Below are 21,648 nucleotides of genomic sequence, written 5' to 3'. Positions count from 1 at the left end.
TTCAACCTTTAGTTGAATGCAGCAGTAGTTTCCACAGTGTAACTGGGGGTGCATTACAGGAAAAGGAAGACTTGTCAGTGTCTCAGGCAAATATACAAAACTGCTTCTTTAATATTTTTTCATACACATTTTTGCATGTTTAAACCTAATGGCTTTTTTTAGATTATGTGTAGACTATTTGTATTCACTTGGCATCCTGACCTTGGCCGTCCACCATCATACGCAGAGTCCCCAGCAGCTTGAACTGGACAGGAGGCATGTCGGAGCGCAGCAGAGACCTGATCCGCTGAATCACTCCATCGTCCAACATGCGCACTTTATTAGACGCTACAACAGCATGAGAAAGAGGGTGTCTGTGGTCAGATCTCAGGGTGAGTGAGATTAGACTGATTAACCTGAGAAGAGTGCAGCTAATCATTCTAATCAATAATTAAGGTTTTTGTACACTTAAAGAGGAAGTACTGCCTGCTTAGCATGATTAGAGGAAATTATATTTCACTGTTATTATTCTGAATACTGATCAGGATTGACCGCAGAGAAAAATGTTGAGTAGAATTCAGTAAAACGATGTAAGAGTCATCAGTTACAAATTCAATGTTCTTGCAGTGTTCACTGATTTGTTCGGTACCTGGTATAGCAAGATTTCTGAGAGCACTAAGGCCTGCATGCTGCACTGACACATCTCCCTCATCCACATGATGCTCCAGCAGATCCAGGATATACGGAACAACACCCAGTTCCATCATCTTTACACAATTGCTGTCTGAAAGATAAAGTAGCAAAAGTAGAGACATTGTAAGTGTCTAGAAGAGCAGAGACTGAATAGAGGCATCTTGCCATTGTAACTGTGACACAGACATGGGAGTAGGATCTACACTGTGGCAGCTGCGCTTATCATAGTGCTTTACACCACAATTTTTCACTAGATCTAGACTGGAAACATGTAAGAAATACACAAGTATTGAAAACATTTACACAGCTAGTCCAACATCTGAAAATGCTTTCGTATCAGTGAGTGAACAAAGAACACATCAGGCTTAATGTTACATTTGCTTTGCAGAGATGTCATTGCAGATGGTAATATTAAACTTAATCCCGAAATAAGAACTGTAAGCTATTTTCAGCATACCCTTCTACAGACATGCTATTATATAATATTGACATGCTTGTGTATCAGGTAGCCACCAAGCTAGCACTTTATCAAAATCTTTGCTAGTAGGTTAAATAAATAATTCTAGTTAGAGTATTTGTATTTGCTTGTCAGCTAGTGTTAAATATTCTGAAATAGCTTGAAGCAAACATACAGTTTATGAGGTCCAAAGATCATGGACAGAGCACATACACACAAAGACTTTGCATATCACAGAAACTCACCATTCCTGGCGAAGTTGGCAATTGCCAGCGCTCCAGACAGTTGAAGTTGGGTGTTAGAGGACTGCAGCCAGGACAAAACATCCTGATACACAACCCCTGTTCCTTCTCCGAAACATTTCTGCATGGATTCATCTAAAGGACAGTTAAAAATTAGAGCTAGACACTACAATATTTGTTTCATTATTAGTTCTATACTACTGCATGGAACTGTTCTCTAAATCATATTAATAACCAATAACTGTATTTTACTGACAATCATGACATAGTTGTCAGACGGTGAATGAGCATACACAATGGAACTCAGGATTTTGATTTTGAGGGTAAAATTATGGAATGCAGCAGTATCTAAGGCATGCTTACTTTAAGTCCTGGACCCAGGGTATCTGTGATACTGGTTCAGATTAATGTTTATGCATTTAAAAAGATTTTGGTGACTTTCAGGTCAGACTTACCCCCCAGAAGCATTGTTACTATGAGGTTGGACGCTATTTTTATACTACACAGATCATGAGGGTCGGAGTCACCCTGCAATCCTCTAATCATTTCAGAGAGAGCTTCAGGCACACCACCCTCTACAAACTGGAGCTTCAGTGCATCTGTGGCACAAATACACAAAATTATTTACAGTAGTACTCTCCAAGGGTTTGGATAATGACTATGACGATGATTATTATTATTATTATGTGCACTACTCCTATGGTGTATACATCTTTATCTTTTTTTAAGCTCTCCTGTAATTTAGCCAAAAATAAAACGTCTATGTTCCATCTTCATAAGACATATTTTTAGCGACCATAAATAAAGGCACATCCGTTTCTGCACATTTGCTGAACTGTGTGTCTGGCTTACCACTCTCTCCCAGTGATCCCAGCACCTCTAGGATAAGATGGCGGCGCTCTGCATCTGGCGCACGCTTCAGCTGGGAGGTCAGAACATCTGCCAGCCCGACTTCTGCCAAAGCTTCTCTCGCTGCATCTGAATGTGAGCAGAGAATTAGCTGCCATTAGCTTCACCTTACATCATTGCTGCTAATCCACCTTACATCCTTTCATCTATGCTGCCAATCCATTTATAGACCATCATGTAAACAAAAAGAGTAGTATATACAGTATGAGTGGTGATGAGGACCGTTTTGATTAACTACAAGCTGACTTTCTTACCCAGATCAGCAAGATTACACAAGGCCAGAAGGCAGACATTGACTAGTGGATCATTCTCGGGATACTGGTGCATAATGGCCACCAGTCTGGGGATAACACCACTCTTCACCAACTGAGTCTGTTGCACAGCTGAGGGTGGGATATAGAGACAGAAAAAGAACAAAATGAAAGAGAGCACCTAGATGTCCATACAGCTGAGTCACTGGCCATCTTCAAATGGTGGATGAATACCTACCTCTTCCTGAAACACTTAAACTAGCTATTATTTTCCCTGTTGTATGTTGTACACCTTCCAACACAGTTCTTAGGCTGATGGTATGACCTATTGAACCTGTCTTAATGCATTCATTGATGGAGACTTCAAATCACTCTTGTACAGCGCTCTGGATAAGAGCATCTGCCAAATGGCAGAAATGTAAATGTAAAATGTTAGCGAGATCAGTAGGTAGGAAAATAGCAGGCAATATATAAAACAAGTGAAATTAAGTACAGGAATGACAGGATATAACAAATGAGATTTGCGATGTACAATGTGTTGGGTATTTGTTAGTCTGCAGTGAATGCTTGTCATTGTGCAATCTTTAACAAAAGGCTGTTAGCTCAAGAACAGCTGTGCTCACTGTTGTCGAAGCAGATGCGTCCGATGGCACGGCCGGTGTGCAGCAGCAGATCCTCGTCTGGGTTGTTCAGTAAAGGCACCAGAGCAGTCACCAGGCCTGCCTGGATACACCTCTCTCTTACAGCAGCTGTAATATCAAAACATGCATCAGAATTTGACATTAGAAAAGACTGAGCACAAATGGAGCCACATAATTAAAGCATAGTATTTATTTAGACATTCAAGGAATGATCACTAGATGTCTAGAAAATGTACTTCCAAATTTCTTGAATACATTAGCTGTGTTTAATGGTTTGAATTTCAACAAAACACAGTAGTACAGTAGTTCCTTCAATACAGCTTTAAATTGTGGCCATAACATTAAAACCACTGACTTGTGTTGGGAATAACATTGATTATCTTGTTACACTGGCACCTGTCAACAAGTGGGATATATTAGGCAGTATGTTCTCAAAGTTGAGCGAGTTTGGATTGATTACACTGAGAAGAGTGTTGAAAGCAGGAAGAATGGGTAAGTGTAAGGATCTCAGCGACTTTGACATGGGCCAAATTGTGATGGCTTGAAGGCTCGGTAAGAGCATCTCGAAAATGGTAGGTCTTCTGGGGGTGTTCCTGATATGCAGTGGTTAGAACCAGTGAACCAGCAATAGGGTCATGGGCGCCCAAGGCTAAATGATGCACATGGAGAGTGAAAGCTAGTCCATCTGGTCTAATCCTACAGAAAAGCTACTGCACCACAAATTGCTGAAAAAAAAATGTCCATGCTGGCTATAATGGAAAGGTGTCAAACGCACAGGCATTGCAGCTCTCTTTATACGGGGCTGTGTAGCCACAGACCAGTCAGAGAGTCCGAGCTGACCCCTGTTCAACATCAGAAGGATTTGGCCATTTTTATCCTCACAGGCTGCTCAGGTGCTTGTTCAGGCTCTTGTCATTTTGAAACTGAACTACTGCAACTATCTACTTGCAGGTCTACCGCTGAATGCAGTTTGTCCTCTGCAAATGATCCAAAATGCAGCTTGTTTTCAACGTGCCTAAATTCTCCCAAGCAACCCCACTGCTCCATTGTTCCCTCCACTAGTTTCCGGTAGCTGCAGGCATCAGATTCAAAACACTGATGTTTGCCTACACAGTCAAAAATGGACCAGCTCCCTCTTACTTCAAAGCTCTTATCTACTAGCTTTTATCTACTAGCACTGCCTGACTGGTGCCACCATCTCTCAGGGTACAAGGTAGGTATTACATCTGGACTCTTCTCTGTTCTAGCACCGAAGTGGTAGGATGAACTTCCCCTAGATGGTGGCATAAGGTGGACCTACATAATATTAGCCAGAAGGTTTTAATGTTATGACTGATCAGTATGGACATCATATATATTTCATGATCTTGATTATGAAATATATATGATGGATAACAAGCCAAAGTTGAAAATGTATTATTTATTAATAATAGTGAATGTCGATAGCTGTTCCTGTTACCTTCTCTGGCCATTTCAGCCACCAACAGCGTCACTTGTGTTGTGAGGGAGCCTTTTTGTCTCAGTGTCTGGGCCAGTGTGGGCAGTATTCCACTGGAGGCTATCTGCTCTGCAGCACCAGTTTCTAGGGAGAGTGCAGAATATATTGTGTTTTGAGACATGTGTATGTGCATATGGCTTATTTCAGTTATTTAACATGTGGTCTTCTTGGATGGCTGTTTTAACTGTGTACTCACAGATAGGAAAAGCCTAAGGTATGCTTAGGGGCTCAACACTATTAAATCAATAATGTTCCTTACTCTAAATTTCACATGCTTACACCATCTCTTTTATCTGCTCTAACCCTTGCTCCTAACATCTGCCCTGCCTCCAGATTCTGGTAGTAGCTTCTCAGCAGGATACTGTTATATGATGGGAGAATTTCCTCAACCTTAAACTAAGGGGAATCTTTCATTAGAGTGGGCGTCCCAACTGAAAAACTCCATCCAGCTGAGGAGGCAGGTCACGCTGTCAGATCAGGCTGTGCTGCCATAGCAACATCTGCATTGTGTTCTTTTGGGGGAGTCTGGTTCTTCCATTTTTAGACGCATTTGCCAACTAAAATTACTAAGAATCTGACAGGCAGTAACAACAAATTAATTTCACCAGAGGCGAGTAAAAAGAGAAGAGGTGGGAGCAAGCAAGAGTTTACAGGTGAGATTATCCTCTCTAATTTATTCCCCAAGGATTTCTGATGGCTTTTCATCTGTCTTTCAATTCGGCTGCATGTCTTTTCTCCTATTTTGTGTCTTTGTTAGTTCACTTTCTCTCGGTTTTCCTGCTGAGAGCATTGTGAGCATTGGCATATAGCAGATGTGGTGCTACATAGTGTACATACAGTTGTTATTGTAATAAGACAATAGTGTAATTGGTGTCATTGTGAATGGATGGATGGATGGATGGACAACAAGGTTTAAAATGAGTTAATAGAGGGATAGATACCGCTTGGATATATGACAAAAAATGGAAACAGGCTTTTAGGGAAAAAATGGATGGATGGATGGATGGATGTATAGATGGATGGATGGATGGATGGGTCAATTACTCAACTGGTGGATGAGTATATGGGCAACAGTGTTTAGGATGGGTGGATGGATTCATGTGGGGAATAAATAAATAAATAATAATTCCTTTTATAAAAGGAAAAGGATAAAAGGAAACATGCTTGAGAATAGATAGATGGATCGACCAACAGCCATATTTAGAATGGATGCTTGGAGAGCAAGGTTTAAGATGGATAAATATGATTTATGGAGGTATGATTGGTGCTTGGAAAATGGCTAAATCAACAACAAGCTTTAGAATAGATAGACAGGTAGATGGATAGTTGAATAGATGGATGTGTAGATGGATATAAACATGTAGACTCACTCTTCTCCAGTAAGACATTCAATAGGATGTCCAAATGAGGCTTCAGTTCCTCCTCTACAAGCTCAGTGCTCACACTGATGGCATTCAGAGCCACAGCCAGAGCATCTGAAACATGAACACAATATGAGAAAGGAAACCATTCAATTATACTGGGGCAAAAACTTGTCTAGCCATGGTTAATGGAATTTTATTTCAGTGGCTTGACACAGCATCAGAATTATTCTTCAGTTAAGAAACATCACAGATCTCAGATAGACAGTGTGAATAGGATCCAGAATCTATTTTTATATCTTCACAGGCAACGAGTTACTGTCAAATGTTTCATAAGCTACTGCCCAGTCAAGTCCCGTTGTTATGCAAAATACTAGATTATCTCAGTGCCAGGATTTGTGTGTATAGTTGTGTAATTTTTATTCCATGGTTCATTTAAGCAATAACTTTAAGAAGTGAATTAATTAACCAACTGCTCTGTTCCTCTGTATACTGTACAAAGCACTGCAAAGCATTTCCAGTCCTCTGCCTTTCATTTGTTACTGAAATACTAATCAATGCACCTCTCTTATTTCCACACAGCACTAAAAATGGAGACAGAATGAAATGGAAGTAAGGGATAGAGAGAGAAACTGGTTATATTTCTGAATGCTAAATATTTATTTGCTCACTGCTTTTTTCCTGAAGGCAAACCTAGCAAAGATAGGGCTAAGGAGAGATAGAGAGAGAGAGAGAGAGAGTAATCACCCTGATAATCCCTGGTAAGAAGAGTGAAAATAGAAATACAGAGTGCTGGGCTATTTGGATACAGTCAAATTATAACCAATGGCTCCTTAGTATGAATGAATATCAAACTGTCATGGCTAGACACAAAGAAAGATTAAGAGAATCTTGACAAATGTGAATCTTAGAGAATTAGTAACTGAGTGTCAGAGTCCATAGGGTAATCATTAGCTCGGGCAGCTTGTCGGGCATCATGAAACACCTTAAACAGTCACACCAGTCCCAGATCCTTCTGGGGTGTGGTGCCCAGGACTTCATCACGTCCACTTGTGGAGCTCATCACAGCTCACAGCCCAGGTTTAAATATGATCAGGTAAGGCAGAAGATAAATACAAGCATCTCTGGGATGCAGCTATCATTTCTCATAACACAAAGCATCATACTGACATCCTGAGGCACATAAGCTCTTAATCATATCAGGACAGATTGGCATAAGACTGAGGAGTTTTAGGTACTTACCCACATCGGCCATGGTTTATGGTAGTCTGGGTGTTCCTCAGTGTCTCCCTGTCTCTATTCCTGCCTCTAGCCGCAGCTCCGTGTGGATTGTGTGTGTGCGTGTGTGTGTTTGTGTGTGTGTGACGACAGAGGCACCCCTCCTTCAGGCAGGACAGCAGACTCCAGCCTCGAGAACGTCTTGAGTCAGCACCTGGCTTTGGACAGCCTCACTGATCCGCTCCATTGATGAATATATGCGCATTCGAACATCATATCGCATACAATTTGCCTTTAATCTCTGCCCATTTCCATGCTTTTATACCATTTTTTTATTCATCGTTCCTCTTCCACACACAGACACACACTCTCTCACTCTTTGGCAATCCCTCCCCCTCCACTCTCGTCCTCTCGTTTGAAGACAGGCTCTCCCACCCTCGCATGCGCCTCATGATACGCTCTAAATCCTAAAGCTTCCCAAAGCTCATCCGTCGACAATTAGCCTGTGTGTGACGCTGGATCTGAGCACAGCCTTTACACTCTCAGCAGTGATCCTCATCACTGATTCATTTATTTCTCTATTGCAAAACACCAGCAATTAAAGCAGCTCAGAAAATGACTCCTAAATGTCTTAGAATTGTAAACATTTATAGAGTTTGTAGTTTAAAGCTGACTCGTGTGAAATATTCTTAATAAATTTATTAAAAACAAAAATGCTTTTAAAGACCAGTAGCACTGAGGCATCAAGCAGTTCCTAGCAAATCATTCTCTTGGGTTTTCTAATGATTAGTTGGTGGAAAATAACAAGAATATGATTATAATCATGAGGCAGCCTGGGAAAACCCTTCACATGCTCTCATTCTTATTTTCTCATTTTCTACTAAATATTTCAGATTTTCCTGACGTGAAATATGCCTTTTTTGTATTTTTTTTTATCAAACAGGATTAACATTAAAGGGAAAGTGAAAAGGGAGAATTGTTCTTCTCTGTTTTAATAATGTGACAGAGTAGGAGCTTATGTCATGACTTGACTCCAGCAACTTACTCACTATAATATAATATTTGTTAGCATATGGCAGTTATACTATATTACCTTACTTTGAATAAGGGGGTCTGCCAAATATCGTAAATGTAAATGTAGATTTTAGACATCTTTAGATAGAGTGACTGCATTTTCTGTTAAAAATGGATCATGACAATCAAGGTAAAGTTAGAAATAAGTGCATAAAAATATTTCCTCCTGTCACTTTAAAAATACTTTTTAAAAAACAGTAAAAAAAGATTAATGTTTTCTTAATATAAAGATGTTAAAATATTATATATTATTCAGGGGAAAAAAATAATTTTTTGGTCATGTTTGACTGTTTTTCAGAAATTTGCCAGAAGTGTTCCCAGGTGTCTCATATTCTAACAGTGAATTATTCTGATGTAAGTAAATTCCCAGTGATTGTAGGGCTAGATGATATAACAATTTCTAATTATTGCAATAAATTATGCCACAATGCTCTTTTTCAGAATACAGTGTTGTAAACTCTTTAACCCTAAAACCCTTCAAAGGGGTTCAGCAGGACTCTACTTGTGGATGTGGTAGCTTAGTGGATAATCGATCATCTTCTGGACCACTGATCCGAAGGTTGAGTTTGAATCCAAGGTCTCTCACCCTCAATTGCTTAGTTGTACAAAATGTACATAAATTGTAAGTTGCTCTGGATAAGGGTGTCTACCAAATGCTGTAAATATATTTGGAAACAAAGAACACTTAATCATCCAGTGAACTTTGTAAGTAGCATACAAGACATCTGCTATCAATATATTACAATTGTTGCAATAGGAAATAGGGGGAAAAAAAACTGGTAAAATATTTGCGTTAATTTACTTAATTTAAGATGCATCAATTAAATGTATATTTTAATTTTTGTGTTATAGTTGATTTGTTGTGTTGAAATTAACCTCAGAGACATGCAGAACATAGTAAGACAATCTACATTACAAGCCTCTGTAGATCCTGGAGGCTGAGCTTCGTGAATATGGTTAAGAATAAAAGGGTGGGATAAGAGTAAAAAAAGGGAGTAATAAAAAAAGGTGGGATAGGAGTAAAAACATTTAAAAAATAAATAAAATTATGCCTACTTAACCATTAGTGACTTAATCTTAGGTGAGAAAAAAATACTATTCTTACCGAATGCATCTTTAAGCATAGCAGTCACACTAAGTTGTTTTAAAATCTCTTAAGTCAGTCATTTTACTTTTGCGTGCTCAAAATATAACACAAAGCAATATGTATATGCGAAGGCCATGTATTCTTTAAAATATATAAATGTAATGGTATGTCATCCATGCTGTTTTAATCATGATGGGTCACTGCACTATATGTCCAGTAGGTGGCAGAAACATCCTTTACTTATTTTGAGACAAAAAAAGATATGTAAAAAGATAAGAAAAAAAGGTCTGATCACACAGGGAGGTAGATTAGATGATTGCCTATAAATAGTCTCTTCCTAAAGAGTGTCTAGGGTATTTAGTACCCTATTTAGTACCCTTGTACAGTGGTACAAAAGGTCTACGCGATCCTGTGAAAGTTTTTGTGATGTGACAAAAAAAACATATAATGTGATACAGCAAGCATCATATTTCAAGTGAAAAATAAACATAACCATTCAAGAGTACAAAAAGCAAAAGATAAAACTTATAATAACCGGGATTAACTGATGCTTAAACCACCTTAAAGCACCTTTTGTACACGCAATCTTTTGAGGTGTCTACCAAGTCTACCAAATTTGGCAGTTGTATAATACTCTTCCTTGCCAAAATGTTCCAGATCTATTTAATTGTGAAGGGATCTCCTGTGCACAGCCCCCTTCAAGTCATTCCACAGGTTTTATATGATTTAAATCTGGGTTTTGACTGGGCCATTCCAACACATTGATCTCCTAAATCCTTGTTGTTGACATGGACTTTGTGTCATTATCATGCTGAAAGGTGAATTTTGTTCTTCATCTTTAACCGCATAACAGGTTTTGTGCCAAAGTAGATATATGGTATATGGCGCTTCCTTGATTCCCTCCATTATCCCTAGAGCCATGTGAAGAATACGAGAGACTGTTGTCACATAGAGGGAGTGACCAGTACAGGTCAGATATTCCTGCAGCTCCTTTTATGTTGTGGAAGCGCTCCTTGCATCAGTTTGCCTTTCATCAGTCCTTCTCCTTATTTATATTTTTCAGCAGTGAGAACCCATACATGCTTTTGAAGCTCTTTGGTCTGAAACTAAAGAAATATGACATCAACATAATACTACAGAAACAAATGATTTCTTTGGTATTAATCAGAATCACTTTGTTAATGACAGGAGTGTGAGAATTGCTTTTAAACGTGTGTGTGAATGTAAGTGGTTCATTATAAATGGGTCAAGCAGCTTATTAAAAGTTTTTTCTTTTTGATTTTTTCCTAGACATGATTTATCATTTTTCATTTTTATAGGCATGTGTAGATTATAATTTCCACTGTATACATAACAGAAGTAAGAAGAACAAAAACTACAACAAACATTTGAAGAGAAGATAGAAATAGGCAAACATGTAGGGTATTACGGAAGTTAAATGGAATCTTGATAAGGAGTTATTTAAATAATAATAATAATAATAATAATAATAATAATAATAATAATAATAATAATAATAATAATAATAATAATAATAATAAGGGGTGAAGGGACAGAGATAAAACCAGACATGAAGAGCTCAGTGATTCAGCAGAAGGGGATGGAGAGGTGTAATGCATCATCAGATCAGCAGGTGGGAGTGTGATATTATTCCTGCTTATCCATAAATCTCTATGGAAACGCATCTTTAATAATTCCCCAAAATGAACATAATTTTCTTTATTAGACGTGATTATTATGACCATTATATCTCACTGTAACTAATGTATGTTTTAGCTTCTGCCAAATATTTAATGATTACGATAGCTTATAATATATGGATGTAATCTTCTGAAATTTATTGCCCGGACAATGTCAGAACTATGATGCTTTCCAACAGATTTATGATTTTAAGATAGTTTTGACCCCAAAATATTAAAATGTATATAAAGCATTGTATAAAATATCATTTGGGGAATAATAACTGTTTTTAAGACCATGTTCAAAGACCATATATAATTTTATATGCTCTATGTGTGTGTGTGTGTGTGTGTGTGTGTGTGTGTGTGTGCATGTGTGTGCGTGCGTGTGTGCATGCATGTGTGTGTGTGTGCGTGCATGTGTGTGTGTGTGTGTGTGTGTGTGCATTGCCATCAATCTCAGGCCTTCTTTCCAAACAGCAACAAGACCAGACAAAGACTGTAATGGGAAAACAAGCTCACCTCTGCTGCTCCTTTAATGCATTCTGTAGAGACATTTCTACTAAACACAGCCACAGAGACATTCAGCAGTTTAATGCGTCAGAGATGCCTGTGTTAGTCAAATCTGAATCCTTCAGTTCACTGTAAAAACAAACCTACAGAGTCTATTCCGTGAAGTGAGGTATCAATTTGCACTCAGTTTGTTTGGGTTGATTTCATCCCATGTATTTTTTGTAAGTTGTAGTTATTACTGTTAACAAACAGGTAGTGTGGTATTTACCTATTATTATATATTACACTTGCTGACTAATATACATAAGCAAAATGTAAATGATTTGCATGGGTTGTGTTTAAAATCCTTTTACAGTGTTCTCTCTTTTTCACTTGCCTTACTCAGACTTTAATACGCTTAATTCACAACTGTCATAAGTCATACACTTAGTCATTGCAAATGATTGCTTAGAAAAACATTAATCTTTAAATCTTTTCAGCTGAGTTTAGAAAGCATTGTGCTTTGTTATCTTTAAAAGCAGAGGAAGCATTTTAGCATTTATCTTACTGTTGTAACATGACTCCAAAATACTCAGGGTACCAGATAACTCACTTAGTGGGCAGAATAGGTTCTTACAAAATGTAGTTAAAACTATTAAATTAAGTGGGAAGCACAAAGAGTGAGGCAAGGTCACAATTTTACGTTCTTAGACTCTCAGGTGAATTGTTTCTTTTCACAGTGTCATGGGAATATCTACTTGAATGGAAATGATTTAATTAGTTTATCTGTAGAAGGAGAAAAAAACAGTAGATGTGGCTCTTCTGCCCCTCTACAGAGAAAGCAAACAGACACAAATAGAAAAATATATTACTGACAGACGGTGACAGATACCATGAAATGGTGTGAGAGCCACGCAATTCTCTGAAGGACCCCCATCAAACGATATGGGACAAAGAGGTGAGGCAATTTCTCCATGAAATGCACTTTTGTCCAGACAGACTTCATTAGCTAATGGATTCAGCCTGCATTAATCAATTCACAATTCCAGACAGCGCTCCTAGGGCTTAGACAGTCCCTCTCGTCCCTTTCCCCTCCCTCCTTCCTGCTGTTATTTTCCATATGGTTTTATTTCCTCAGGGTAAACACTTGATTTTTTGTTTTTTTGTTTTTCTTTAAAAACTTTGACATTGTCTGATGACACCAATTTATTACAAACAGTGGGATATTAAAGACACAAAAAAAGGTAATCCGGTTTATAATGATCCCACAGCATGGACACCATTTCCTGATGACAGTGATGTAGAAATGGAGATACTCAAAGTTAAGTGCGACAGAGAATACTGTATTACCAAAATAGTGTCTTTTACCTGCTTGTTCATTTGTATTAAAGGCCAAATCACTGTAGAAGAAATGAATTGCAATTGAACATGAATCGTATCTAATTAGAGTAGGGAGCAGTTGTTATTAAGTGGTAGGAAATGTGTGAAATGTGTGAAAGTAATACACATTATCTCTTAATGAAAGCAATAATTGAAGAATTTAGATTTTTGTTCATGTATTTCACACAATGTCATACTTATTTCTAGAAGCTAAAATAACTATATAAATAAAATAAAAATATATTTTAGAAGGATTTTCCACTTCAGACTGGTGACATGTCCAGGGTGTACCCCTGCCTTTCGCCCAATATGTGCTGGGATAGGCTCCAGCAGATCCCCGTGACCCTAATTAGGAATAAAGCGGGTATAGAAAAAGGATGGATGGATGGTTGGATGGATAGTTAGTAAATGGTATACCAGGATGCTCAAGCACGCATTATCCTCATAATTAGGAATAAAGCGGGTATAGAAAAAGGATGGATGGATGATTTAATAACTTTGAATAATATATTATTCCGTTATATTAGATTCGTGTTCTGTTTGCTGCTACTAGCAGAAATAAAGTCATCGTAAGGTTTCATAGGTATTCTTAGGAAGTCGACATTATTTAGCTTTTTCTAAAATGTTTTCGCTTTCTACGTTGAATCTCAAATATTTGGTGGCACATTTCTATTTAAGAGTGTAGGATTAATGTTTAAAATGATACCACCTTTTGTGACACATTAAAAAATAACCAACACTAACATTTTTTGGTGCGTGTGAGTGTGTGCACATGTGTGTTGGTGGGGTTAAACTGTATCCCTCTGGGATCCCTTTCTATTTGACAATTGGGGTCAGAGAATGAGAGAGAGAGAGAGAGAGAGAGAGAGAGAGAGAGAGAGAGAGAGAAAGAGAAGGAGGGGGTCTTCAGCTTCATATGCTGACTAAAGAGGACCACTCACTCTTCCTATGCTGAGTAAAAAGAAGTCTTTCATTAAATATTCAGTAACCTTTTCCCTAGGAATCCCTGTCCCTCAGCAGTGTTCCTGCAATGAAAACTGACATATTCTTATAATTAGGTCTAAATAGTGAATATTTAATCATCTAGTGGGTCTATTAGAAGAAGATGTCTCATGTGGTGCTGTTTGAAGGGAATAAAGGCTATAAAAACAACAAAGACTTGAGTCAAGGTCTTGCTAATGAAATCCAGGATGTAATTATACTGTAGTCAAGTCCAGCCAGTGTGCCTCCTTACAGACAAGTCACATGAACCTCACATGTGGTTTTGTAGACATTTCTCCTTATGGTTTTATTGTTCACATGTAGTATATGAGCTTTTATCTGACCTTTTTCCACACTATTCAGCTTCCAGATGATTCATTAATTTTCACATTTTTTATAATCAAATGAATGTATTAAAGGCGTACTAAAGATGTTACAGTACATTAAACATAGTAGTGATTTCACAAGTGTTAAACAGAGCTGTTAGAATACAGCAAATCTGAAATGAAATGTCTAAATATAAAATATAATAAAATATGGACAATATTTTGCTTTCCAGCTCTGACTAGTTGGGATAAATCAATTGAGAGTCAACATTGCCACAAGTGTCATCCTGTCTATCAAAGAATCACTTACCTCACTAGTATCATCCAATGTACTGTCAACATTTGGCTCATACAGGCACACAACTGCTGCTTAGGTTTCTGACTAAATACCATATTATTATACCTAACTGCACAGATTAAAGAGGACTACAGTTCTGATGACGTGTGCTTGACTTTTTGAGAGGACACGTTTGAGTGCAGTGTGTTATACGTCAGCGAGTGGTGCTTTGCTTAGAGAGAGTCCACTTACAGAGCCACGAGGCTTTTTTACAGCCGTTGTGTAAGCCTGAGAAACAATTTCTTCACCTGCGGTGTGTATGGAATGTATTTGATATTTACATTATTTACTGTCCAGTGTCACCCAAATGAGGATGGGTTTCCTTCTGAGCCTGGTTCCTCTTCCTCATATCATCTCAGGGAGTTTTTTCCTTGCCATTGTCACCTCAGGCCTGCTCATTAGGGATAAATATTAGGGATAAATAGGAACTTAACTTTAAACTTAATAATTTTTACTGTTTCTATACTTCTGTAAAGCTGCTTTGAGACAATGTCCATTGTTCAAAGCTCTATACAAGTAAATTGAATTGATCCTTTGAGTAAATAAGCACAGCTGAGCCTGCCAACTGTAATGAGTGACTGGCTTAAACTCGGAACTTAATCTAACTGAACAAATCATGAGGACGTCTGAGCAGTAAGGCGGTAATGAAAAGTTCTTGGTAATCCAGTAGGGTGGAAACAAAGGTTTATGCACTGGACCTTATAACTGGTGTTGATGCAACTGGTGTTGAGTTCATAAACTGGGTTCGAACATGATCCCCTATTTGGCTTTGTTTTATTTGCTCCCAAATTTTTGGTTGTAATAGATAGTGACTTACTGTAACCTGTAACCAGCACTTATAGACCCCGATGGTTTACTATTGCTCTTCTTGAGAGAAAAAAGGTAAGGAAACGTTCAAGCAAACCCGAAGTGTCATGCCAGATCAGGGCTGACGGATGAAGAAGGAACTGAAATAACTGGGTATAGAGACTCACTCTGAACAAAAGAGGAAACACAAGACAACCTCTGTTTGTTTCACTTGTCTGCAGTTCAATAGGTGAGGCCCAGGTTTGAGTGAAAATGCTTGGTCAAGCTTCTTTAACAAAGCTTGAAATAAATACTACGGCGGAATGATTTATAATACTTAGTCCGAGAGAAGGAGGAAATACACAAAAACCTCCAGAGAAAAGCTTCTGTTTACAGGCCACTGGCTTTAAGACAGTTGAACAAACAGGAGCCAAAGAGGTCAAAGTTCATGAAGGGCCATTCATTGTCCCTCGAGCTTTTTCACACCAATGGATTTTGCTTGCTCACTAGTTATCGATATCTTTACATACTTCTACAGAGCACAGAACTAGAATTAGCATCTTTATGTAGCCTTTAGTGTGGAAATCTGAATGCCTGGGGTTGTAACCTAACAACTTCTTACTGCTATATAGTTTGCATCAGTGAGTTTTTCTGGGGATATAAGATCTCGAGGGAAAGCTACTAAGACAGAGGATAATGCATGTTTGAGCATCCTGATATACCATTTACTAACTATCCATCCATCCATCCATTTTCTATACCCACTTTATTCCTAATTAGGGTCACGGGGATCTGCTGGAGCCTATCCTAGCACACACAGGGCGAAAGGCAGGGGTACACCCTGGACTGGTCACCAGTCCATCACAGGGCCACATATAGACAGACAACCACACACACTCACACTTACGGGCAATTTAGAATTACCAATCAACCTAATGTACATGTTTTTGGACTGTGGGAGGAAACCAGAGTACCCGGAGTAAACCCATGCAGGCACAGGAAGAACATGCAAACTCCACACAGAAAGGTCCCCACCTGTTCAAACCCAGGATTCAAACCCAGGACCTTCTTGCTGTGAGGCCACCTTGCTGCCCCATTTACTAACTATTCATGATGATAACCAAACATTGCTATAAGGATACTGTATTTTTCGTTAATCACTGTAGCTTATCATGATAAAATGATCATTGTCAACTAAAAATGTTATGTTTCAAATGACCCCAGGTAACAGCATGCATAGACACAGATGAAATGCCAGAACAGCCCCAAGAACAAACTGTTCTTTTTACAGAATGTGGGAGTTTGATGCACGTCATCTAAAGCTATACCCTGGAGGAAGCCTGCACTTGGGAATGGAATGAAAAAATCAGATAAATGTAACAAAAAAAAAAAAAAAAAACAGCAAATAAATTTGAGGTAAAATTCTGTAACATCTTAAATTTGTCCTGACTTGCCTCGCCTTGTTTCCCGAGGGTCTTCATGTTAAATTACTTCACCTGCATTAGAGCAAGATTTATATCCAAACAGCTGCACCCCTATTTTCATGTTTACACACACAGACTCCAGCCGCTGGAAAAGGTAACAGAGTTCATAGAAAACGTTTCTGTTTACTAAAGGATCTTGAACTCAGCACTTTTAATTGCAAGAATTCCCAGTTTTATACTACATAATGACACGTTTCTGTCAGCCGTGACTGTGTGTTAGAACATTTTCAACAAACTTGCTACAACTCTTAAAAAAGCAGCAGTGAATGAACTGTCACGTGAATGTCATGTGGAAATATGACCACATGGCTAAATTTCAAACATTACTCCACCCTTCAAGGAAACCATAATAGCCTTATAATGGTTAGTCGATTAGGGCTTTGTGATGTGATCCTGCTTTAAAGCAGAACATAGAGCTTAAATGTCTTTATGTCTGCGGATAATCTACACAAGACAGAACCTAATGTGAACAGAAATGTTAGGTTTCTCAGTATCTGTTTTATATCTCCAGACTTGGTTGCTGCTATGTGCAGGAACATGTTTGCTTGGGCTTGTGCTTCATAATCATGCATTCTTGCTGTGTTGAACCTCAGAGTTGCTCTTTATGCAGCCCATAAAGAGCCACCTGTGGAAAAGTGTGCATCATACAAACAAGGCAATCTGTGGGCAATTTATTCATTTTCCTTCTGTTTTCCCAGTGGGGGTCACAGTGGCAGTAGGCTAAGCACTTATCTAAACCCAGTCACAAATTCCGGCTCATCCTAGAGGATCCCTTGACGTTTGCCACACCAACAGTGAAAAAGAAACTCTCCAGAAAGTCCTAGGTATGCCTCAGGGTTTCTGTCCTTTGGGTCATGCCCAATACACTGAAAGGGTTAAGGCAGCATGATGTTTTGTTATTGGTGTTTTTTTTAATATACGTCAAGCTTAACACGTGGTAATCCAGAAATTATTCAAAATAAAAATATATATGATCATAAAGTGATATAAAGTGTTACAAATATGACTTTTGTGGAATATTTACGACAGTGTCGTTAAACCGTAACCATAACGACCGTTCGTCTTCCGACAAAAATGGCGACCTCCATAGGACGTTAGAGAACATGTTTAGGTGACATCTATTTGAGCTCAGTTTATTCCGTTTACTGTTCACATACCTTTCTTTTTGTTCTCACAAAGAAAGCACTGGGTCAAGTTAGTTACTATACAAGAAATAATGGCAATGCAAAGCGGATATGTGATTCAGGACAAGGTGGCCAGGTTGGTGAGTAAGCAGCTCGGAAAGCCCGTCCTCAAACCCAACAAGTCCCTGGCTCTTAAAGATGAAGTCGCTAATCGCAAGCCGAAAAAAGGAGGTAAGGAGAGGTGTTTGTTATTTGTTAGGACTTTTAGATGTCTGTGTATTAGTCTAAGAGTCCCGCTGACCTTAATGCGGTCCGTTAACCGTAATCATCTGAACCATGGGAACAGCGTCAATGCCCAAGTCTTACAATTAAACATAATACTGTATTATTTTATTTATGTTAATTATAACATTTCACTACTACTCATTTCCACGTTGTTGTCTTCGCATTCAGGTTAAATTCGAGCTTTATTCGAGAGCATTAACATAAGCATAAAAACATTAACCTTCATCTTTACAGATTTGAGCAGACAAAGAAAATGTGGTAAAGGTAAAAACCTCAAATTAAAAATAGCTTAGAGCTAGAAAAGTAATCTTGGCTAGGGATTGCCAGTGCCATTTTTCTTTCTTTCTTTTTTTTTTATTATTTTATTTTTAGTTAGTTAGTTAGTTAGTTAGTTAGTATCCCAGAACTTTAAACATTAACTTTACCTGTTATCAGGTTACACAAGTCAGATTTTCTGCCCTAATGACATAGGTCATTTTTTTGTGGAAAGGCTGTGTGTGGACACAAAATGGGACGTTTTCCACTCAGACCTGTGCCAATGTTTTATGTCGTCCTCTCTAGCCGTGAGATATGAGTGTGAAGGATCAGACTGAAAATCTTTTCCAACGTGTGTGTGCCTTTGTCGGCGTCGTCCTCCAGTGTCCGCAGCACCACTGTACAGCAAGAGCAGTTATATTATTGAGTAGAAGGATGGGGAAATTGGTGATTTATTTCATATTTGGGAAAGGATTCAAGCAAAACTGTAAGGGAGATACTGATTGCTATATACAAAAATATTTCAAGAATTTGTGCATAAACGGTTTTCAGGGGAAAGGTGTGTTCTTTTTAAAGAAAGGTATGAGTCACTTGCTGTTATAAATGTAAATCATAAAGATAGTCAGATCAGATCTGACCAAAAAATGGAATTTTGCAAATGTTATGAAAGTAGCCTAAATTGTTTAAGTATCAATACTGATATGATAATGATGTCTTTATAGTAACTGAGGGTCCTGTTATTTGTGTGACAGAATGAGAAATATAACATGCAGAGTTGCCAAGGCTCAGTCATTTTTTTTTTTTTATAATTTCAAAAACTCATAAGTATAAAATAAAATGAATCTGAAACTAGGCTAAGTATTCCAGACTCTGGAAAATGGAGATGCATTTATTTCTTAAGCACACATTTCTGTTTTGCTGTCTATGCAGTAAGTTGTTCTTCACCCTCTTTCACTCTTTTCTAAAACTTGTTAAGTGTGAGGAAGAAAACCTGACCCTGGCAGTGATGAAACTGTCATGTGCATGATTCATGTCATGTTAATCAAGATCAGGCACATTCACAACAAAAAATACCTTAGTAAATCGTTAGTAACATGTTAAATCCAAACTACTACCAATTCAACATTCCAGGCAATATTCAGCACTAGAATCAGTGCATCCTTAAAAATGTTGCTTTATAATTGTTGACATAAATTTTAGATATGTTGCATTCTTTTTAATGTTTATTGCACATTTATTCTTCTTTCAGAGGCCTCCTGTGTGACCGAGATGGCATTAGTGATGGCGTGCTGGAAGCAGAATGACTTCAACACCAAACTCTGCTCTAACGAACTCACTGTCTTCTACAAATGCATAGAGAAAGCCCAGGTAGACTAATGCTGTCAGGAAATTCCCTAAAAAAAACCCTGTCTGATGATTTACATCCGCAGCATTTTGGCATTCATGAAATATGTCTCAACGGGAGACATGGGAATTGGTAATTAGGAAGAGTGACTAGTGTAATTTGTTTCCTGCTTTGGGAGGAGTCAAAACAAAACAAATAGTCAACTGAGCTGATGTTTCCTGCCTGGTCTTCAGTCTCCCTTCTTGTTGTGTCTATGTCCGTTTTGATTTAGGAATGTTCATGAAGTGTTGGATGTTTCGGATGATGCGCTCTTTTGCAGATCTTAGCAGGCAAAATTTTATAGTTTAGGATTAGAGGCATTATAGGACCATTGTGCAATGTTATAAACCCTGCTCAGCTATATGCATGTCCTTTACTGTATTTTTCTGTTTTTTATATATATATATATATATATATATATATATATATATATATATATATATATATATATATATATATATATATATATACCTACAGTATATAATACATGATAACTATGCAAATGTTTGTATTCCTGCTTTCTGCATAGTGATGACTTTTTGTTTCTTATTTGATTTGTTATAGGCAGAGGCACGTGACCGAGCAAAGCAAAAATCCCTTTCCCAGGGAGGACGGCTTTTACCAAAACAGGCCACAAAGCTGTTGAAGCGGTACCCCAATTTGTGAGACACTGACACAGGCATGAATCAACCAAGCGGACTGATAGAAAGACGTTCAGTGCAGTGGTTTTGGGAGTGGTCTTTGCCACTTCAGAGCTTTTGGTTTTGTATTTAATCACATGGTCATCAGAAGCAGATCCTGGCAGCGTCAAGAAGCAGCATTTACAGGATTGTGGGTGCAGTCTAATTATTTAATTGAACAGATTGCTCTAAATCAGCCCCTGAAAGCAGGAATAAGGCAATAATAAAACTCGTCCTGTCGTCCCTCTGATTAAACGCAGCCCAAGCTGTGTGGTGTTTGAAAACTTGTTATTTTACTGAAATGCCTTTGAAATGTTATTATTGATGTCAGTGTCATAAAATGATTTCCCTAACAACTTAAGTGTTATTGATTTATGTAACTGATGTTCTGTCCTTTTATCACAGTTGCTAAAAGACCGGGAACCCTGTAATCAGTTTAGCCAGTAATCTTTTGCTTTGTTCCATTCTCACTGGTGCGTTATGTGGAAACAGAGATCTGGTAGGTAACAGTAGCGGATAGGGTTACATACCAGGACATAAAGCTATTAACTGTAGCCCTAGAGACTGCTAATGCTGATTTCATGACTCGAGTGTTGTTTATATTTTTTCCCTTATAACTCATGACAATATAGCAAACAACTTACTTTGGTAATACAACAGAGCTATTTTTGTTTTAACTTTGATTTAACCTTCAACAACCACTTTGTCATAACACCATCCACCATTTCCTCCCCCCTTTTTTTTGGCTCACTATGAATAACGTGACTAGAATCCAGACGGAAGTGCTGTCTGATATAACAATGCATTGTGGGCCTTGTGAAGTACTAATGAATCCATCAACTTTAAGATTCAGTACTGATCAAAGAGCGCTGTGCTACTAAATATATTCCTTCCCTGGGAGCCTGGAGCATGACTGCAGTGGACCACTGCCTGGACCTGTTGGTGGCAGTGCAGTGTTCTGTGAAATACTCAAAGCTGCTTACAATAGTGACATTTTAGCTCGTTTGGTGCTATTAAATATGCTGCATAACCTCTGTGTCTGTGT

The 21,648-nt window shown here is 38.2% G+C and overlaps 2 protein-coding genes across 2 annotated transcripts in view; one reads left to right on the top strand and one right to left on the bottom strand.

Moving 5' to 3' along the window:
- Positions 1-7,651, bottom strand: part of si:dkey-191g9.5 (rap1 GTPase-GDP dissociation stimulator 1-B) — an 11,913-nt gene extending 4,262 nt beyond the window's left edge. Inside the window, exons 1-10 of the mRNA XM_058378171.1 lie at positions 7,274-7,651; positions 6,041-6,145; positions 4,632-4,754; positions 3,155-3,280; positions 2,535-2,663; positions 2,224-2,349; positions 1,827-1,970; positions 1,375-1,506; positions 629-763; positions 202-327 (exon numbers count right to left, since the gene is read on the bottom strand). Coding sequence (XP_058234154.1) covers positions 202-327; positions 629-763; positions 1,375-1,506; positions 1,827-1,970; positions 2,224-2,349; positions 2,535-2,663; positions 3,155-3,280; positions 4,632-4,754; positions 6,041-6,145; positions 7,274-7,286 — 1,159 coding nt within the window. The 5' untranslated portion in view covers positions 7,287-7,651. The remainder of the gene's footprint in view (positions 1-201; positions 328-628; positions 764-1,374; positions 1,507-1,826; positions 1,971-2,223; positions 2,350-2,534; positions 2,664-3,154; positions 3,281-4,631; positions 4,755-6,040; positions 6,146-7,273) is intronic.
- A 10,273-nt stretch (positions 7,652-17,924) lies between these two features.
- On the top strand, positions 17,925-20,959 carry chchd1 (coiled-coil-helix-coiled-coil-helix domain containing 1). The gene is made up of 3 exons (XM_058378181.1): positions 17,925-18,230; positions 19,789-19,907; positions 20,488-20,959. Exons 1-3 carry the CDS (start codon positions 18,092-18,094, stop codon positions 20,587-20,589), a joined length of 360 nt encoding a protein of 119 aa, XP_058234164.1. The 5' UTR covers positions 17,925-18,091; the 3' UTR covers positions 20,590-20,959.
- The last annotated feature ends 689 nt before the right edge of the window (positions 20,960-21,648 follow it).

The sequence above is a fragment of the Hemibagrus wyckioides genome, linkage group LG03 (assembly GCF_019097595.1).
Source record: "Hemibagrus wyckioides isolate EC202008001 linkage group LG03, SWU_Hwy_1.0, whole genome shotgun sequence".
Classification (NCBI taxonomy): domain Eukaryota; kingdom Metazoa; phylum Chordata; class Actinopteri; order Siluriformes; family Bagridae; genus Hemibagrus; species Hemibagrus wyckioides.
This window is presented reverse-complemented; position numbering and strand designations above follow the sequence as displayed.